The sequence below is a fragment of the Gadus morhua genome, chromosome 4 (genome assembly GCF_902167405.1).
Source record: "Gadus morhua chromosome 4, gadMor3.0, whole genome shotgun sequence".
Lineage (NCBI taxonomy): Eukaryota > Metazoa > Chordata > Actinopteri > Gadiformes > Gadidae > Gadus > Gadus morhua.
The window spans coordinates 24,618,477-24,636,589 of NC_044051.1; the positions used below are offsets into that span (position 1 = coordinate 24,618,477).

General features: G+C 41.7%; 1 protein-coding gene across 1 annotated transcript; it reads left to right on the forward strand.

The window, feature by feature from the left end:
* The first annotated feature begins 11,699 nt into the window (after window positions 1–11,699).
* zgc:174680 (uncharacterized) lies at window positions 11,700–15,324 on the forward strand. The gene is made up of 6 exons (XM_030353474.1): window positions 11,700–12,367; window positions 12,548–12,593; window positions 13,451–13,542; window positions 13,748–13,858; window positions 14,226–14,499; window positions 14,642–15,324. Exons 1-6 carry the CDS (start codon window positions 12,066–12,068, stop codon window positions 14,864–14,866), a joined length of 1,050 nt encoding a protein of 349 aa, XP_030209334.1. The 5' UTR covers window positions 11,700–12,065; the 3' UTR covers window positions 14,867–15,324.
* The last annotated feature ends 2,789 nt before the right edge of the window (window positions 15,325–18,113 follow it).

Genomic DNA, 18,113 nt, shown 5'->3' on the forward strand with positions numbered 1-18,113 from the left:
GAATAAACTCCCTGAGGATTTAATACTTGCCCCAACTCTGAGCACCTTTAAAACAAGATTGAAGACTTTTATGTTTGCTTTAGCTTTCTGCTAAATCTTAAATACTTTACCTTTATTTTACTAAAATGCCTTTTTAACTTTCCCTTTATTTTCTATTTGTACCAGAAAAATACATGATCTGATACCAGAGAGAAAGGTTGTATAAGGGTTAGAGTCCTGAGTTTGTTTGTATAAGGGTTAGAGTCCTGAGTTTGTATTTGTATAAGGGTTAGAGTCCTGAGTTTGTATTTGTGTAAGGGTTAGAGTCCTGAGTTTGTAAGGGTTAGAGTCCTGAGTTTGTATAAGGGTTAGAGTCCTGAGTTTTGTTGAATAAGGCCTTTGGTCTGGCTAGAGTCCTAGAAGCTGGGTTAGAGTCGTAGAATATTGTATAAGGGTTAGAGTCCTGAGTTTGTATTTGTATAAGGGTTAGAGTCCTGAGTTTGTTTGTATAAGGGTTATTTTTTCATTACAGAGAGTACTGAGCAACCCCCACTTCCTGGATGCCAGCTAGAAAGGGAGCCTGAGGAGGAGCAGAGCACTGAAAAGGAGAAGAAATTAGAAGAAGAAAACAACAACATGAAATTGAAATTGTCTTTAAAGGAAACTGAAATAGAAAGGCTGAAAGCACAAATTAGCACACTTAAAAAGAAAACTCTAACACCTGAACTACTTGAAAGCAGTGAAATCCCTAAAATGTTGGAATACAGTACTGGGTTTACATATGATCGATTCAACCAACTGTGCACAATATTTGGCATCCCAAATGATCCACACACCACTCAAATAAATGTGCCCTTAAACTACAAGCGCAATGATTGGCAAGTTGCTGAGATGCCCCTCCGTAGCCAGTTGCTGTTTGTTTTAATGAAACTCCGCAACAACGAAGACCTAAAGAACCTTGCCTTTAGATTTAATATAACCACGCAAACAGCAAGTACTATTTTCAATTCCAGGATTCATTATATGTTTGACGTATTAGGTGAATTACCAATTTGGCCTCACAGAGATGTCATTGCACATAACATGCCAGAAACCTACAAAGCAGACTACCCATCCACATTTGCAATATTAGATTGTACAGAGCTGAAAATCGAAAGGCCAACGTCACTGGTGTTGCAAAGCCAGAGCTTTTCAAACTACAAAAGCACAAACACCCTAAAATCGCTAGTTGCCTGTGACCCCCGTGGTGCTGTGATTTTTTCATCTGCCCTCTTCACAGGATCCATGTCCGATAAGGAGATAGTCAGGCAATGTGGTATCATCCCGTTACTAGAGCAACTTATAGAGAGTGGCTATTTGCAAAGAGGGGATGGCATAATGGCTGATAAGGGCTTCTTGATCGAGGAAGAGATGCGAGCAGTCGGACTGCAGTTAAACCTGCCACCGTTTTCGAGATTTAAGAGGCAAATGCCCGCTGGAGATGTGCTGGTGACAAAGCGCATTGCAAAGCACAGGGTGCACGTAGAGAGGGCCATCGGTAAAATAAAAAAGTTCAAGATGGTGTCAGACAAAATTCCTAATACAAGGTTAGGGATTATAAATCACATCTGGTATGTGGTGAGCATGCTTTCAAACTTCCAGCCACACATACTTAAGTAAGGGACAGTCTGGGACAGTCGTAGCATCACATGGCAACAAATACAAAGTATTACTACATGACATTATTACTGCTTTAACCTGTTATTTTTACTCACCACTGTGGGGCATTTTGTCAGCCTGAGCTGTGGAAGATGCTATAGAAATCCTTGTTTCATGTTTTTATGTGTAGGTGTATATAATATGTCAGCCCAATTTTCCTTTTTTTACATTGTAAGCACAATTTAGAATTTGTAAATGTCAAATTTTAATGAAACTTTAATAAAATCTCACCTGGTGGCTTAGACCGCACCCCACTGCATACTTCCTGCCTCCAACTTCTACCTCAGGTGCAGTTTCATCAGCAATGTAGCTTATAGGTGCATCTGACATCTCCCTCAGTAGACCATACACTGCTGTCCCTAACTCTTTCCTTTAACAAATACATTCAGAGGTGAGTATTATTGTCTATCATGTTACACAGTACACAGTAATATGTTCAGAACAGTGTGACTGATGGTGTTGCTGTAGAGTACATGGAAAGTAAAATACTTACTTATTGTGGATATAGCTGGACATGATGGGTTTCCGCTTGCGGTTGACTTTGGCCTTGGCTACCACCACACTGCTCACAGGTTGTCCAGTTATTTTTTTACCCCTGGCTTTGTGCCACTGCAGAGGCTGGCTTGTGGAGGAGATGTCATTATGTCTGGCACGGCACAGGTCCAGGGTGTACGCCAACCGTCCCGTAAAATACGGAATCGTCCCTTATTTGGCAATTAAATGTTGCGTCCCGTATTGAACCAATACGGGACGCAATTTGTTCCGTATTTCCATAAATGTCCAATACACATGTCTGTCACACACACAAATACTAAATCTAACAATAATGATCAAAACAAAACACAGGGAATACTACGGTCAGCGAAATTGTCGCGGCGGGATCTACGCAAGACCCGCTCCGGTCATCTGTGTGTCTGCGCATGCGTTTGGTGGTCACGGTTGCCTAGCGACAGACACCACACACCGGCGCTGCTCACAAAACCCGCGCCTTTTAAAAATGCCCACTACACCCGGTACTCCACCACGTCCTCAAAAGCGTAAACGCTTGCCGAAGTACGGACGTGAGTGGGAAGACGCACATGCTTGGCTGGACAGCGTCAATGGAGATGTTTACAAGGCAAGTTGTAAAATATGTCGACGAGTGTTTTCAGTGGCGCACGGTGGGCTGTCTGACATCAGACAGCATGCAACAGGAGAGCAACACTGCAGACACGAAAGATCACAGAAGACCCAAGCGTCAGTGTCACAGTTCTTCATACCACAATCATCTCCTGAGGTTGATACGGTATGGGACATTATGTTGTGATTGATTTCCTATCTGGTTGTGCTTTTGCCAGAACATCGCAGTGCATGGGCAGAGCCTATTTTAGTAAACTGTTGTGGTTTGATTGATTGTTTAGGATGTTGAGTTTTAAAAGTCGAATGAACGACCATTTATTTAATATACAGAAGTATATAAATATTATATATGGCCATTTAAAGAACAAATCATACTAATGGATTTACAGTTAATAAATAAAAAAATACATTTGTTAAAAGAAAACCTTTATTCTTTAATATACATACATTTCCTAGATTAAAAATGTTTGTAGAGCTTTCTGTGTATTCTGTGTCACAATTTTTATATTTTTGAGGAATGCAGTGTTCAGTGATCATTACATCAATTATATTATTAGTGTGGTTTAACTGTTTGGATGACCTTACTTATTTTCGAGTTCCAAGACAGGCAGCAGACAAATGTTCAATTTAATCAACAATATGTCATCCCACTCTTCCTCTCTATATTACCGCAGCTGAGGTGACACAGGTGTACCACACAGTCAGACACAACCTCAGCTACAACAGTGTTGACTGTGCACATAAACTGAATCAAAAGATTCTCCTGGATTCAAAAATTGTAAAAGAAATGTATAGGGAGAACAAAGGCAGAGGCAGTGGTTAAAGATGTACTTGCTCCAAAGGCAGTGGCTGATGTTCTTAAGGCCCTAACATCAGATAAACCCCTCCCATTTTCCATTCAGACAGATGCATCAAATAAAGGCAACAGGAAGATGTTCCCCCTTGCTGTTCAATACTTCAGTCCAGAATGCGGGGTCACCAACAAAATGCTGGATTTCATTGAAAATGCAGATGAGTCCGCTGCTGGGATTGTAGCTCTCACAGAGCAGTCGCTTGACAAATTTGGCTTATCGTTGGATCATGTGACAGCATTTAGTGCACTGCAGACAACACAAATGTGAATTATGGAATTCAAGACTCTGTCTTCACCAACTGGAAGAAGTAATAAAAAGATCTGCTGCAAGGAAACTGCCATGCCCATATTTTGCACAACTCAGTGAAGCATGCTCTTGACCAGCTCACTGTAGATGTGGAAAATGTTGTGCTGAAGGTCTATGCCTTCTTTTCCACATCTGCCAAACGAAGAGAATCACTCAAAGAGTTTTGTAGGTTTTGTGATGTTGCGTTCCAGGAAATTCTGCGACATGTCACAACCAGGTGGCTCTCCCTTAATCCAGCCATCACCCGGCTAATGCAAACCTGGATTGCACTGAAATCGTACTTCATCAGCCTGGGGGGAGGAGTGTCCCAAACAACTTCGAGCATTGTTAAATTTCAGTGAGGACTCAACTGAGGAAGATGGAGACATTGTGGAGGTTTACCTTCTTTTCTGCAATAATATCCTCTCTCTCTTTGAGGAAGTTGTAAAGAAGCTGGAGAGTGATGAAACCACCTGTGTTGAGTTATATTCCATCATGGAAAACTTCAAGCAAAAGCTCACACAGAGACGAGATTAACAGTTCTATGGCTACTTAACTAAATTGAAGCTGCAGCGTCTCCTTCCACTTGATGCTGACATGGCAAGGGCAGATTTTACTGTATTCCTCAACACAGCACTCTCATATGTTGAGAAATGGTTCAACTTTTCGGAAGACTACTGGTTGTTCTCACTGCAACCTCTCTCTCTGCACCATGGCACCATGACCTTTACTGACATTGAGAGGGTGACCACCAAGCTCAACGTCATCCATAAAGTCAACATGGATGAACTTTATGATGAATGCTCCACAGCAAAACCCATTCTGAAGAGGCTCAAAGAAGATGCTGAAGATGAATGGAAGTCCAAAGGTGTGGCTGCCAGGTTGGTGGCTCTCTTTCGAGTAGCTGACCTGCCAAACATGCTGTCTATCACCAGACACATCCTGAGCATCCCAGCATCCACTGGATGTGTGGAAAGGATCTTCTCCAGAATGGCCAACAAATGGAGTGACTGCAGGAATAGGTGCTCCACAGAGCTCATGAGAAGTGAGCTGCTGATCACTCTCAAGTTTGAGCAGTCCTGTTCAGAGTTTTACAACAGCGCTTTGAAAGACAAAGAGTTACTCAGTGCTGCAAGGAGTAACAAGAAGTACACCTGGAAAAAGAAGTAACAGTTTTGAGGGAGGAGTAATGTTGAGGGAAGGAGTAATGTTTTGCACTTTCTTTTTTTACATAAGTGTTTTTGTTGTTTATTTGTACTGTTTTTTTTTTGTAAAAATGTTCAAAGAGAGTCCCTATAGTTATGCACTTAAAAAGTAACATGAAGTTCTCAGTTTATTTAGTTTATATTTTAAAAGTTCATTGCTGCACACGCCACACAAAGAGATTTCATTCAAGATTTAATTGACTGCACTTTATAAGAGAATGTTTTATGATAATAAAGCATTTCAAGCTTCAAGTATGACTAATTGCTTTCTTGATCAACCCTTTACTAAAAACACCAGCACAAAATAAAACATACCACTGCTGCGGGCGCCCCGCCCCACAGGATTCGGGCCCGTGGTGAGCGTCCCTTATTTTAATTTCTTAAAGTTGGCAACCCTACATAAGGCCCACAATGTGAGAGCAAAAACCTGGTGAACTGATTTAAGCCAGAAGTAGCATTAGGTGTTTGTTTTGGAAATGCTATTTGCAGTGACTATGAATTGCCTATGTCAACCAGCCTTATGACAATAATGTTATTAGCTAGTTACTGCAATATTAGAGTGCCTTGACATGTAACCTTACATCCATGTTGTAACAACATATTGTAACAAGCTAGACTCTGATGACGTTGCTTCTTGCTAGAAAGGATAGTTGAAAGGATGTTGACTAGCTATCTAACTAATTTAAATATTTCAGTCAACATCCTCCTGAAGTATACAAGTGTCCTGAACTTACCCGGCAGTGCAAGAGCATAACTGGTCCAAAAGGCTGTGCTCGTTGCATGTGAGGTAAAGATCATGGGGTTTCTCCGATTTGGCCATTGACCGGTACGCTTTCGCCTCGACAGTCGTAGTGTCCCCTTCTTTGTTTATTTTAATGTTTTTAATGTATCCCTCCACCGCATACTGTAACCCCTTTTGCCTCGATCTGGAGGATATCGCACAAGTATTGCTCCAAAAAGAGTCACTGACACGCACCGCTATATTTTTCCCCGACATGACACTGTGTTGACACTCCGTCGGCGTCAAGAAGCTTGTCGGGCTAGCAACGGTAACTAAGGGGGGCGGGGCTTTTGCGAAAGGTCAATTAAATGCGCTGACAGTTCATTGCTCCAGCCAAACGGATTACACTGAGTGGAGCGGATGACCACTCCAAGATGGCGGCCCCGCGTCTCGTCAGTGCCAGTAGGCGGTAGCATTCGATGCTCCGTCTATCATATAAGATGTCATATGCCCATGGGATGGGCATATGTCAGTATCCCCGCAGCGTTATTCATTGCGCGGCCTTCGAGGCTCGCCAAGCTTTAATTTGTGGCTCGCATGGCATTAATAATAGGGTGATTTGACCACGTAGCCAATAGGCCTACAGATAGCCTATTTCATGAAAACACTAAAAACTAGCGGGGCTTCAACATATAGGCCTAAAGGTACGAACACACCAAACGCGTAAGGTACCCGCGTAAGATTTACACGCGTAACGCAGCTAAAATGTTGCTTGACCATTTTGTGTCAAAAATTGTCCTACGTACGCAGCTACGCGCCTGTGGCTGCGCTGGATTTTGGAGTCTGAGGAAGGAAACCCAAACGCCGCCGTGTTTGGGTGCATGATAGAGCTTGGATCGGGTTAGATTAAATAATCTCGGATATAAATGTAGCAGGATAGAAGTGCTATCCATGTTAGTCACAGTTAAGTACCACTAGTGGCCGTCATGATGTGGGCGGTATAAAAGCAGCCATCCTCCACCTGCCTCTTTCTTTTTGCGCTCCTGTCACTTGCGCGTCACTTCCGGGCCAAAAGGTGGTCTGGTCCGATAGGGCGACTATTTGTTGCTGCTTCAGGGTTTTCGTGCGAGCTGTGGTGTAGTTCTTGTAAACGCTGATGACGGCCGGAGTCCTCTCTCCCTCCCTCCTCCTGTGTGAACGGGAGTGTGTGTGTGTGTGTGCCCGTGTTTGGTCGTAAACAGGACCAACTGCAATCAGCTCATTGGGGTCGCTGCTGCTTTGCTGGCTGATATTGTCTTTCCACGCTACTCCGCTTCACTGCTGCTGCACGCCGCGTTGTGAACCTCACGTGCTTTGCTCCGGCTGGCACCTCGGGCCTACTCAGTGGCGGGCCGTACTATTAGGCAAACCAGGCATTTGCCTGGAGCCCCAGGCCCCATATAAGGTTTTTGGGGCCCCCAAAATGCCCCAATGCATATATTTTGTCCCCATATTTATTATTTTTTATAAAAATCTCTTCAAAATAGTAGCATCGAGATGTCTAATTACTCATATTTTGACGATTTTTCCGTGTGCACCCCCATTCAGTCTGCACTACATGGACTATTCCATGTTACGCGCATCACGCTCATCACGCGTATGCAGAAATGATGTCAAATTCAAAACAGTAAGCGGTAAGAGAGAGAGAGAGAAATCGAGTGAGACATAAATCGTGTGAAACATGAAGCGATCGTACGAAAGCGGGTCACATAAAAATAAGAAGAAAGACCAAAGGCAGGACTTGCTTTCAAAGCTGCCAAAGCTATCCATTTTTTTTACAGCCACCGCAGTGTTAGCGGGACCGTCGGCGGCTCAAGAGCAGCCGTCAACGTCGTTTGCTGTCACGTTACTGCTCCTTTCATTCCAAGTGGCTCTGGCTCAGCCAGCAGCGATGCTAATGACGTGTGTCAACAAACTGACGGAGATGATGCACAACTGGTAGTGAATATTGCTCATTCTCCTTCTTCCACTTCGGTTATTGAAGTTGATGACAATAACGATAACAATGACTGCGAGACACATATTCTTGTGGATGACCCAGCACTCTGGCCCAAGCTGCTGTGTCTTGGGCAGGCGCACACATATTCTAGTGGATGACCCAGCACTCTGGCCCAAGGGCCGCAGATTCACAAAAGGATACTATTACATAGTAATGAAAAATGATGAGAGGGTGAACAGGTCTTGGTTAGTCTAGTGAAAGTGCAGACCGTGTTTTTTGCTTTTGTTGTTGCCTTTTTGGAAAACAAAAACAACTGAGTGAGGAAGGATTTAAACACTGGAATAACCTTGCAATGCATCTAATCAACCATGAAAGGTCTGAAGAGCACAGGAAAAATACTGATAGCTGGAAGCAGCTATCAGTAGGTTTCCAGTAGGTCACAGCATATAGCTGCTGTGACCTACTGGAAACCCTCAGGTAAATGATGACATAAGGTTAACAGTCAGTGTAATGTGTCAACATAACTAATCTTATTGTTTTGTATGTTATTCTAAATTTGTAAATAGATAATTAACATTTGCATGAAAGAAGGATAGTGACTTTTGTTCATCCCTTGTATGGAGTATCTCATTATGCGACATAAGGTACAATAAACCGGTAGATGCAGGGGCCCCTAAATTACTGTTCGCCTGGAGCCCCCAAAGGGCTAAGTTCGCCACTGGGCCTACTGCCGCCTGTCGCTGCGGCACACCCCCCCCCCCCCGAGTAGTTCTACCAAGGTTGCTCATCCAGTGTGTCTTTTAAACGGGGTTTTCCCCCATCCGTGTGTGCATGAGTGTTAATGTGTGTTCTAATTATTTGAATGATTTGTTTTCTTTTGGTTTGATTATTTCTTTAGTTCTGAGTTTATCTCGACTATCTCGTGTGTATTGTTTGTTTTCTTTTGATTTGATTACTTATTTAGTTCTGCGTTTATCTAAACTATTTTGTGTGTATTGTTTGGTTTCTTTTGGTTGCATGGTGAAGATTTTGCATTGAAAAGGAAAGAAGTTATTTAATAAATTGTATTTTTCTATGACATTTAAACTACGTCTCATGCCTTTTAAACGAGTGGACTTACCTGTGTGCTTTGCACTTTACATCAATTCCCTGAGGTGAAATTCCCAGGGTGGCGTTGTCGGTTCCTTTTTCTTATTTCTTGGTTAGATCTTTTAGTTTATTTTCCTTTCGCCTACCACCTTGCCACATAAATAACAATAATCGGGTTAAATAACTTCACATGGTGTGTCTGGTGTGTTTCCAGCATTCGTAGTGTTGATCAGCAGAGAAATAGTCCGCCAAGTTGAGGTTGCTTAGCAACCAGAGACTCTGTCCATGCAAGTGAACGGAGCGTTCACTCTTCGTCATAACTATCAAACCAAACATCCTTCACATTCACAGAGCGAACATTATGAAAGTAAAATGAAAATTTCTCGCTAAAAATGTTTCCATAAACGCATTTAATGGCGTAACTATGTTACTATTTCCACCCAGAATAAAGAAAGATGTCGGCCGTATGCTTCTGTGCAAGCGTCACTACTCTCTGCCAGTGACGTCGGGTCATGCTCCACGCTGATTGGCTATCGCGGCTAAGCATCACGCGTATGAGCGTAAAAAGTTGAATTTTTTTAACTCCTCGCGTACGCGCGTATATGTACGCGCCAGTGGAGGCTCCTCCATTGAGGAGAGGGAGGAATATCCTCCCTAACATTGTTGAGAATAAAAAATGTAGATTGCCCAAACTATTGTAATGAATGAATGACTACTTTATTGCCTTTGAATATATAATGTTCGTTTCCCTGGGTAAAGGGACATTAGCACCCCCTATCGCCTATTGACAATTACTTCAGGGAGGAACGTCCTCCCTTCGCCTCCGTTGACTCCCATTCATTTCCCCGAAAGTACTGGCGGCCGGTGGATAACATGGGTTTCAATGGGAGAGAGGAGGAAAATCCTCCTCTGAGTGGGTGGGACCTTAAGGGGTCTGATTCGCGCAAAAATCTATCCGTCTGCGCTATGAACCAATAAGCAGGATCCCTGGACGTTGAGCAGTGTTGCCAGATTGGTCCGATTTCCCACCCAATTGGGCTACTTTTAACCATGTTAGGCTGGGACAATTATCTTTGGGCGGGAAATCTGCCCAATCTGGCAACGCTATCGATAACAAACCCGGTCTGCATTGCCGCGGTGCTCAGTCGAGACGCAGAGCAAGTGAAATCTGCGATAGCGAGATCCTAAATGAACAATGGAAACATTGGAAACGGAGGACATTGTTAACGTCTTATTACAAAAAGCATTCCATTCATTCAGTTACAGTGCTAAGTTAGCGACCAAAGAAAGAGGTAGACCACTTCCCAAAATCAAGGTCACCAGAAGTAATGGCAACGTCAGTGTTGTGAGTGCTACATGGTTTGCTAGGTACGCATGGCTTACTGGTAGCATTACAAGCAATCGACTTTATTGCTGGCCTTGTTTGCTTATGAATAATAGCAAATCTCCAACGTGGGCTGTTCATGGTTTCACTGATGTTGTCTTCGCAACGCAAACAGCAAGGAGGATTGACCTGATCTATAAATGAAGTCCCTCAATCTGAATAGTTAGGCTTACAGCCCATGTAAATAGTTTTGAAATAATGTTCTTGTTGTTCTTTTACTAGTTTGTTACTCTGACCGCTCTGTTTGATATTGTGGAAAGGGTGTTAGTGAATGATTCAGAGCATGATGCATTTTAAATGGCGTCACTTTGGTTCTTGAGTCTTTTCTTAAAACAATTGTAACTGAAAATAAACATAGCTAAATAACTTCAGTCAGTGAGGGAAAAAATAGGCCCAATGATAGGCCCAGATATTTTTATTTACTTTTACAAATCAATAGTAGGCCTGATTTGACTAATATGCTTTGCATCCTTTCCTTCTCAAATTACGGTGTTGCCACTGGTGGCTTTGTATACATTTTATTCACATAACTCCCTCCCTGCTATTTTGTAGTTCACCAAAACACCCTGAAACAACTTGAGTCTCACATTCTTATGCCACCATACACCAACGGTGCAAGCAGGCCAATGGCAACCAAGCGCGCAGTCCTTCCTCCCTCACTTTAAAAACCACCAGCCGCCACTGGTACGCGCGTATATATACGCAGCTCATACGCCGCTAACGCGGGTACAATTTTGCTTTAGTGCATGTAACGCATGTACGCAGCTCATACGCGCGTAAACCAATGGTTCCCTATGGAAAAATTGCCGATTTTATACGCGTCCATACGCGGGGTACGCGTTTGGTGTGTTCGTACCTTAACCCATTTAAACTAGAAGTGTCTGTTCTTATTGTTCTCTCTTACCCAAAACAGTGGCATTACAAGGTGGACAACAGACAATAGATTATACTTGTATTTTTATTTTATTTATAATTTAATTAAAATATTTTTTATGCAGGCCTATCCAATATTCATAGGTAAAATGAATATAGAATGCACATCATTTTGAATAAGGTTGACATTTCTGTATTATTCATTCTTTTTGACTTTCTATGTAGTATTTGAATATTTTGAGATCATGAATTTTTTATTCCATGAGGTGTAGTCATCATCTACAAAAGAAAGGCCACCTAGTTTTTCACTTTTTGTAATGAATATAAAATTGATATTTTCACTTTTTGAATGGACATGAGATTCTAATATTTTTAGATGCACCAGTTTGGATACTTTTCACATTGACAATATCTGTGCTGCATGTGTTAAAGGGTAGAACTCAGTCTTTATTTGTTTTTATGACTTTGAGTACGCATTTCTAATTACTTTACTTTGCTCTTTTATTTCCAGGACGTCCTTCAGGAGGAGTTACTTGCACGGCTACAGTCAAGACTCCAGCAAGCACTTTCCAGGCAGCCTCTTGATTTGGACTTCCTAGAGTTTGTCTGCTGCAACAAATTCGTTTTATTTCAATCTTTTGCTGATCAGATCCACATAGACAATGATATTTTGCAGCAGTTAAACTATTTGTTGGAGCTGGTCCATGCGGCAATTGTGAACAGTACAACTGAATCACATTTTGACACAGCTGTGGGTTTGAAGGGAAAACCCAGAATGATAATCCAGAAAGATCAGCTGCAACATTTGTTAGACTCACAATTCTCTGTACCATGCATAGCTCAGTTATGAGGTGTACCACCAAGAACTATTTTTCGAAGGATGGCAGAGTATGGGCTGAGCGTGAGAGGATTCTACAGCACCATGACTGACGCCGAGCTCGATAATATGGTCAGAGCTATTAAAACACAGATGCCCAATGCAGGGTACAGGAGTGTAAAGGGACAGCTCATGGCAATGGGTAGCCGTGTTCAATGGGAGAGGATTACAGACTCAATGCATCGTCTCGATGCAGCTGGAATCCTGTCCCGACTTGCAAGGCTTGGCTGCACTGTACGAAGATCATACTCAGTACGAGGTCCCCTTGCATTGGTGCACATTGACACAAACCATAAACTCATCAGGTATGGTTTAGGTTCCGTTTTCATGACTTTTAAGCTAAATTAAATCAGGTTATCTATTTTCCTGGGCGTGATATGAGTCAATATGGATGCGTACTAAACAACAGTAAATAAATTAAGGCATGCATGACAATTAAATGTATAACATTTATTATATTTTAATTGTATTACTTTTATTCATAGGTACAACCTGGTAATATTTGGTGGAGTTGATGGATTTTCCAGAAAGGTAGTACTTCATGCATACATTATCCAATTATTCATTTCAGTTAAAGCTTCACACGTTTTCCCCCAGAAAAAGTTGTTGCATACTAATTAGGTGGCAATAGTGCTGCAGGATTTGGTTTAATAGTGTCAATATGATGGACAATATTGTGATTTGCTATATAACAAATGGCTTGTATTATGAGTCTACTTGCTTGGTTTTCAAGGAAATTAAAGACCAATATGTTTTTTGTATTCTAAAGTGAAAACATAGAATTGTGTGGGGGGAAATTGTTATTGTACCAACATGTAAAATAAAGCTTACTTAGCTTACACTAGCCTACTCCTTTGGAAAATAAATAAAAATGTTTATTCAATTTAAACAAATGCATTCCTCCAAAAACAGTGCAAACGTGCAAAAACAGTAGCAGTGTGGCACTTACCGTTATGTAAACTTGCCTGTGCCTTCCCTTGCACGCATTTATCAGACTGTTCTATGTGCTGTCTCACCTGTTCATACAGATTGGTCATGTTGCCCGAGACGTAGTGACTAAAACTTTGCAAGTTTTGCTGAGAATACATCCATGGTCATGCTCCTTTCATTGTTGGCTAACATATTTGTCACTCTGTGGTCTGTGCCCTAAAAATAACGTTTTTCTTATGGCACCCTGCAGAACCTGTTAATGCTTATTAACATTACAATTAAGGTTAAGACTGTTGCTATTGTATTAGACCTAAACCTTTGACTGTCTGAGATCAAATTATCCTTAATTATGACTATATAATCTGTTATTCCCCTATTTAACCGTCAAATGTTGTTTTTGATTGTAATTGCTGTGTACATAAGCCTTTTCAGTTATTAATCAATGTTAATTTACACAGGTCCTGTACTTGGATGCAGCAACCAACAACCGTGCCAATACAGCATTCTCCTTTTTCCTTGAGGCCACTCGGTTACATGGTGTTCCATCAAGGTAATTATTTTTTATAAATAATAAATGTCATCTGTCTTATTCATTTTTTTGTTTTGAAAGTTTTCCTTACTGCTGTATCCCTAATATCCAGAAAATGTATTTGAGAAAAATCGTAATGCCCATTCAATTCACATTACTTCTGAATCACTGCTATGTGTTACTGCTGCAGATGTTCATGGTTCTTTATATTTTTCCTATGTTACAGGGTTCGTGGAGATCAAGGCGTTGAAAATGTGGACATTGCCCATTTCATGTTCGAGAGACGTGGAACCGGTCGAGCTAGCTTTATCTCGGGAAAGAGTGTACACAATCAAAGGTCATGTGATATACTTCGGAAGAAAATTGTTTTATAGCTTTAGCGTTTATCATCATTTCATCTGTGTGTGTGTGTGTATATAATTTCATCTACCCTTTCCGGTAAGACAAAAAAAAACATTTTGAGCCCTGGTCAGTGCAGACAGCTGTAAGAGAAAAGAATGAAAGCGTTTCTTTTGCACGGCACAGCCCCAATTCCACTATAAATAGGCTACATTTAATCTTGATGAGTAACGGTTGATGGCTGCTTAATGAGTGTTGTTTAATTGACATTTCTATATGATATGCTATGGTACAGCCCTGATTAAACAAATCAGCTTTGTTGTTTTGCCAATACCCAGGCCTGATAGACATCTGTACTTTTACAGGATTGAACGGATGTGGCGAGATGTGTGGATGGCTGTGACTTGCATCTTTTATGATGTGCTTGACACGCTCGAGGAAGATGGTGTTTTGGACATAGCAAACATAATGCACCTTTTCTGCGTGCATTATGTCTTCCTGCCTCGCCTTCGATCAGCACTACAGGTCTTTGTAGCTGGCTGGAATCACCATCCCCTCAGAACGGAGAGAAACCACACCCCAGAGCAGCTGTGGCAGATGGGACACCTCAACACTCCACAGGACAGTGAAGATCTTGAGGTAGCCTCATTCCTGTGCTAAAGTGTTTTGTATTCTGTACCTGAGGGCTAGCATAAGGCAAGCATACTACTATAATTCCTGAAATATTATTGGGGGTCCAAGCGTAACGTGACATGTTTCAACAAAATGTCATCATATTTAGGACCTGCAAAATCGAGAACTGGACAGGGAGGGTTCCCTGATGACCCCAGAGGCCACTGTCGGAGGAGTTCAGGTCCCGGAATTTCAACCGCCTCTGCCTGCTGAAGATCTGGCAGTACTTCAGTCGGCAATCAACCCTTTAATTGATTCAGATTCAAATGGTTATGACCTTTATATACAGGTGTTAGAATTTGTTAAACACACGCTTCAACACCCCATTGATTAGGTAGTTCTGGGTCCAACTAACACAGAGAACTCAAGCCTGCATCACACCAGGTCGTTTTTTTTTGTTGCTATTATTTACAGATATAAGTGGGAGGTGATCTCCATTGTGCAATTACTTGCTGGAATTCGTCAACTTTTTCAAACAGAACAGTAGGGATTCTTGTATTGTGGAATAAAATGCTGAACTCAAAAAGACCACTGCAATGCTTTTTATTTTTACAGCATATTGAAACGCAAGAAAAGATCCAACACACTATTTGGCTATTCACAATGAACAATGTGGATTCAAAGCAAAACAATCTGAAATAGTTAAGTTTAAAGAAATTAGCTTCAGATCGGCAGTCATAGTCTCTCGCAAAGTAAAAAAATACGCTCTTCCACATAAAATGAACTTAGTTGGTAAGAATTCAAATAGTAAACATGCTGCAAGTTTAGGCACAGCATCATTAATACCACACAATACTCTGCATGCTAACAGAGAGAACCACTACATAACAAAAAATCTGAAAGCTTATTTAGAATAAAATTCACATTTCCATACAACAAACACAGGCGCTGCCGTCTGTACACAAAGCAAATAGGCCTCCAACTCGACTGTTCCAACCTAGCTCTTGAAGAGCTTTGCAATTCTAACATGAAGATGTATTAACCTCATCAATCCAATAACAGTGTAAAGATGCTCGAACTCATCATCATTTAACAAGAACATTCTGCAAGGACCAGCAGCATTATACAAGTCCAAATCCCGTATCCCACGTCCCGATGGATGCCTCAAGAGCTTGTTTGAAATCGTCATAAGTTGAGAGGTGGCCAGGGATGCGGAGGCACATGTCACAGGTGGAGGATTTGGGGAACTGCCCACGCACAACCTCCACTTTCAGCATCCCAGATAACACTTCCCACCCAGTCCAAAACCGGAGTAGGTTTAAGCGAGAAACTGCTGGAGCTACAAAAAAAGAGTTTTAATTAGTATAAATAATTAAGGAACAAAGACAGGAACATATATTTTTACTGCTGTGAAATGGTAGGTCATACAAACAAAATTGTAGCCTTAAGCTGTGGGCTATTCTAAAAATACTGTCATCATTCTTTGACGTCTTCATAATGAGAGGTATATGGGAATGGCATACCAGTTTCAATGAACTGCTGAAGGAACATCCCAACCTTGGCTCTTGTCTCAAGAGGATAGTCCTCGTCTTCTTCATCGACTGACTCAGTCGGCCAGATGATGTGTTAGTTAGATACTTCCTCCAAATCTTTCTTATCTGCTGAGTACGTCTGTGCACACTTTTTTTTGTATATTAATGTACATTGGCAATAAAGGATAATCTGATTTAATCAGAACAGTAAATCTCAGGAATAAGAAAGCAATATACAGTAACATAAATCAGTTCAATAAAAAAATGTTTTTGATAGAGTAGTTCCACATAGGAGTATAGCAACTCATAATCTCCATGGAGAGTACCGGTATATATGTAGATAGAGTACCCATTGTAAACTTAACCTTTATTGATTTGTACCTGCATCAGTTAAAAATTCAAATTTCTGGCATTCTTATCGGTAGTTCTACAATATGTGTAATTTGTGCTTGTGATTTGAAAGTATATGCTGCTTAGTTTACATTTTATTTTGTACTCCTATGGAGGAAGCCATTTGTGTGCAGCATTTGAGTCAAAGACAAGTTTCCCCATGGGGACAGTAAAGTATATTGTTTGGTATTGTACCTGGGGGCTGCAGATCACTTCTTTCCCAGATGGGAAGACAGCTTCAGCCACATCTTTTCTTTCTGATAATATCGGCCACACTTCAGTTTCTTTAAGACCCTTTCTCATTTGTTTTATCTGAGAAGAAGTTCTTCCCAGAATCTGCAACAATCGTAAACACACATACACACAAAAAACATACATTTCACATGACATAACAGTAACTGAGAATGTGAAGAAAAGTCAATAATGTGGGTTGTAGCTAATGTGGCATGTTGTTGGGCTTCTGAGCTCCTTTGAAACCATTAGTCGAATGTAATTAAAACATATGTCAGGAATCATATAATGGCCTGTGTTTGTTCTGTAATTTGGGTCTCAAAAATATTCCTTTAATTCCCCACCACTGACAAGAACTCACTTTCGCCTCTGGAAGTGTGTCCTTGTATCCACAAGGAAATACAGGGTGAGAGCATGACTTAAATTAGCGTTGGATTATCTTCTCTCTTGTGGATGGCAAATACCAAGGACCATGCCCAATCAGTGGTTTTAGAATGCTGTCCTGGGCTCCTGTCTGTTCCCAAAGTTACAATTCACGGACTGCAGTGCCTTTTCAAAATAAATACATGCAATCAGCACCAATACGCTCAGTGGGAACCTAAGGCTTACGTCACCCTTTCAATGGGGGTACCTAGACGTCCCAAAAAGTTTGAGCTAGACACAGCAGTCCATTGATTGGTGCACTGAATACAGCCAAGTATTGAGTTACTGTATGTTAAAATGTATCAATTTCAACAAAGTCTTCCATTACCGCATGCTGCAAAAGCTGCTGATGAAGATATCTTCTGTTCTTATCAGTCAGTCGTGGCAGCTCCCACATGTCTGTCAGGCTATTGACATCAGCCTTCTGGTCCTCAGATAGCTCATTAATGCCTTCCAGCTGTAGTGGAGAAAAAAGTCCTCCACATCAGTCCTTTATTTTACCGCACACGCATACCAAAAAAAGCTACAGAAACAGACATTACCAAGTGGATAGTGTTCCTCTGATCAAGATCAGGGCAATCCTCCAGGACCAATGTTGCTGTCTCCAATTGCCCCCATAGGAGCATATGGACTACAGCAGGACTGATGCCTGCCAAACCGAGAAGCCCCTGACTGCAGCCCGCAGACGGAGCCCACATGGAGGGGGCGGGCACTCAGTCCACATGGAGGGGGCTGGCACTCCGCCCACATGGAGGGGGCGGGCACTCAGTCCACATGGAGGGGGCGGCCACTCAGTTCACATTGAGGACTGGTCAAACAGCATTTCTGATCCCGTTTCTGACCTGAAATTAGCTGAAATGTACCTGAAATTGCCTGGAATTAGAGTGTGTCCGCCCGAGCGAGTGATGCCTAAAACATGCAAGTAAGTGAGACTGTCAAAATGCTTAATATATTTAGTAATATTCATGCAATATGTCTTGTTAACTACTTAATCGTCAAATCCCGCCGGCGAGAAAGTTACACCTAGCATGTTCCCCCCAACATGCTAGGTCAATTTTCAGCATC

What these genes read in the sequence shown, in the direction of transcription:
- zgc:174680 (XM_030353474.1), top strand. Translation starts at nt 12,066, where the DNA reads ATGGCAGAGTATGGGCTGAGCGTGAGAGGATTCTACAGCACCATGACT. An exon ending in AAGAGTGTACACAATCAAAG is followed by an intron (nt 13,859 to 14,225) that starts GTCATGTGATAT and finishes GTACTTTTACAG; the next exon opens with GATTGAACGGATGTGGCGAG. An exon ending in AGGACAGTGAAGATCTTGAG is followed by an intron (nt 14,500 to 14,641) that starts GTAGCCTCATTC and finishes CATCATATTTAG; the next exon opens with GACCTGCAAAATCGAGAACT.